Source organism: Penaeus vannamei, chromosome 18 (genome assembly GCF_042767895.1).
Source record: "Penaeus vannamei isolate JL-2024 chromosome 18, ASM4276789v1, whole genome shotgun sequence".
Classification (NCBI taxonomy): Eukaryota; Metazoa; Arthropoda; class Malacostraca; order Decapoda; family Penaeidae; genus Penaeus; species Penaeus vannamei.
The window spans coordinates 18,895,484-18,897,983 of NC_091566.1; the positions used below are offsets into that span (position 1 = coordinate 18,895,484).

Sequence of the window (2,500 nt, forward strand, 5' to 3'; positions counted from 1 at the left end):
GAGGTGTATAACAAAATGGGGTTAAAGGAATGTAGCTGGAGGAAGTTTGCCAAATAGTACAAGAATTATTTATCTAAACTTAAAATTAATTGACTGAAGGTTTTGTCAAATAGCACAGCACAGGAATGACTTTTTTTCTAATAAAAGCAGAACAAACCAATGGAGTTTATGGTTTGATGTTATGGTATGAGCAAAAATATCTAAGCCAAGAATTTCTGAGTTGGTTAACTGCAATGGACTGATATTCATAATCACTTCTTTTCTTCATTTTCTTTATCTTTGCTTTGTCACCCATGATTTTTATTTTACATGTGTTCCTCTGTATCAAAGACTATTTCTTGTGCTGGTCCATCAGTATTCTGTTTTACAATCTTTAGCTTGAAGAAGTATTCAGGAGTGATTGACATGGCCAAAGGATAATTATTATATTAAAAAAAAAAACTTTTTATCCATAGCACCATCTGATGCCACAACCAGTTTTAGAAAAGTATGTAAGCAATGATGATGATCTCATACTTGAGGATGAACTACAGAGAATTCAGTTGGTGGGAAACATAGATATTCCCAACCTGGTTACAGGTGAGTAAATATTATGTAATCATGTTTCTTGCTTCTTTTCTGAATCATTACTGATACATATTGTTTAGAAAGAAGATGGTGGAGAGAGAGAGAGAGAGAGAAAGAAAGAAAGAAAGAAAGAAAGAAAGAAAGAAAGAAAGAAAGAGTGTGTGTGTGTGTGGTGTAGTGTGGGTTTCCTAACATGAGGGTGCTGATGTTTGGCATCTTTTCAGGGATCATTTGTGCTGTTCTAGGCCAAGAGGGCTCTGGTGGCAAATTTGCTGTGGAGGATATCTGTTTTGCTGGACTTCCAGAGCCTGTGAAGCACGATGTGGTTGAGGATGATAGGTTAGGCTTCTTTTCTGTTTTGGATGAGGGAGGATTTAGCAATTGTAAACCTTAAAAACCTTTGCAGTAGCAATGCAAATAATTAGTCTTACCCCAAACTAAAAAGCCTACCATTTTTTGGCCCCCAAACATGCTGACACATAATTTGCAGTCAATTAGCACATATGTTTTCATGTAAATATATTCACTTATAGAGTCCTGGTTAGCGGCTTTGATGTAAGTAGGAGGTATTAAAGCCTCAATGCTATTTCTCAGCCTAAATTTGACAGCCATTCATGGGATGTGACATACATTCTAACCCAATGTAAAGGTTGGACCACTAAAAAAATGCAATTCACTGGCCTAACTTTGCTGCCCTGACAGTCAAGGATTGTGCAAGTAACAGATTATCTTCTCTACTGTGACCAGTTTTTATTGCTGATGTTTGTAGAACTCAAATTTTGACACCAGAAAATGTATGGTTCATAACAGTGTCATGTGACATAGTTATTGAGCAGTGGAGCACACTGTATGTCAAAAGTACAAATACAGTCATTCAATTGCTGTTAGACTGTTGGGGTTACAAGCCATATTATCTCTGCAATCAAGTTCTGAAGACTACATTTCTGACTTCAGATATGTAGTGCTCATATCTGGACTGGAGTTGAGCTCATCAGTGGACTCCCTCTTATCCCTGGAACTACTGATCGATTATCTCTCTGGGCATTTGGGTCACTCAGAGGAGCAAGCAGCTGTGGCCAACATCTCTAGAGTTGTTATTGCTGGTATGTATTTTTATTACGTATGCAAATTGTTGCAAGTTTTTTTTACCTTTCATCGGTATACTTATTCCATTCCTAATGAAATACATAAACTAGTGCATTTATAGGGATAAAAGTGTGAAGAATAACAAAAGTTTATTTTCTTTCTTCTTTTTCTTTTTCTTTTTTTTTCTTTTTTTTCTATTTTCTTTTTTCTTTCTTTCTTATATACTAACTTTAGGGTATCATGTTCATGAAGAAATGATTAAATAAACTGATAGATCAAAGTAGAATCCATCATGAGTCAGCATGTTCATTTAGCTTCTTATGTGGCTTTTCTTGATTTTCTCATTTCCAATTTATTCTTTATAACAGGTTAATTTGCCAGATGGATATTTTTTCCCATCTTCCTTTATATATAATCTTATTTTGTCTTCAAAAATTACATATATGTGAACAATAATTTATTGCACGTTTAGCTAAGAGTTGTAGGTATTGTGAATGTAAATGATACTTTATACTTATCATTAGAATCCTTTTAATTTTAGTTGTCTTTTATTAAATGTAAATTTGCAATAGGAAATCAAGTTTTTTTTTAATGATATGTGTAATGAGATTAATTAAAACTTCTTTCATTAATCAATATTTATTAACAGGAAACTCTGTCAGTTGCGCAAAGGGGGAGAAGGAAAAGCCAGACAAATTGAAGTTGGTGAAAGAACTTGACGACATATTAACACAGATTGCGGTATGTCTAGATGCCTATTCATGGCTATTCATTGTGAAACCAAAAATGACCTCAGATCTTGGATGAATTAAGTCTTTATTATGTACACTACATGGCATATATATAA

At 34.1% G+C, this 2,500-nt stretch overlaps 1 protein-coding gene across 1 annotated transcript in view; it reads left to right on the forward strand.

Annotated features, from left to right (window-relative positions):
• PolD2 (DNA polymerase delta subunit 2) overlaps positions 1-2,500 on the forward strand; it is a 21,134-nt gene that overhangs the window by 15,006 nt on the left and 3,628 nt on the right. Inside the window, exons 3-6 of the mRNA XM_027371400.2 lie at positions 456-579; positions 792-906; positions 1,522-1,670; positions 2,303-2,394. Of these exons, the coding sequence (XP_027227201.2) occupies positions 456-579; positions 792-906; positions 1,522-1,670; positions 2,303-2,394 (480 nt within the window). The remainder of the gene's footprint in view (positions 1-455; positions 580-791; positions 907-1,521; positions 1,671-2,302; positions 2,395-2,500) is intronic.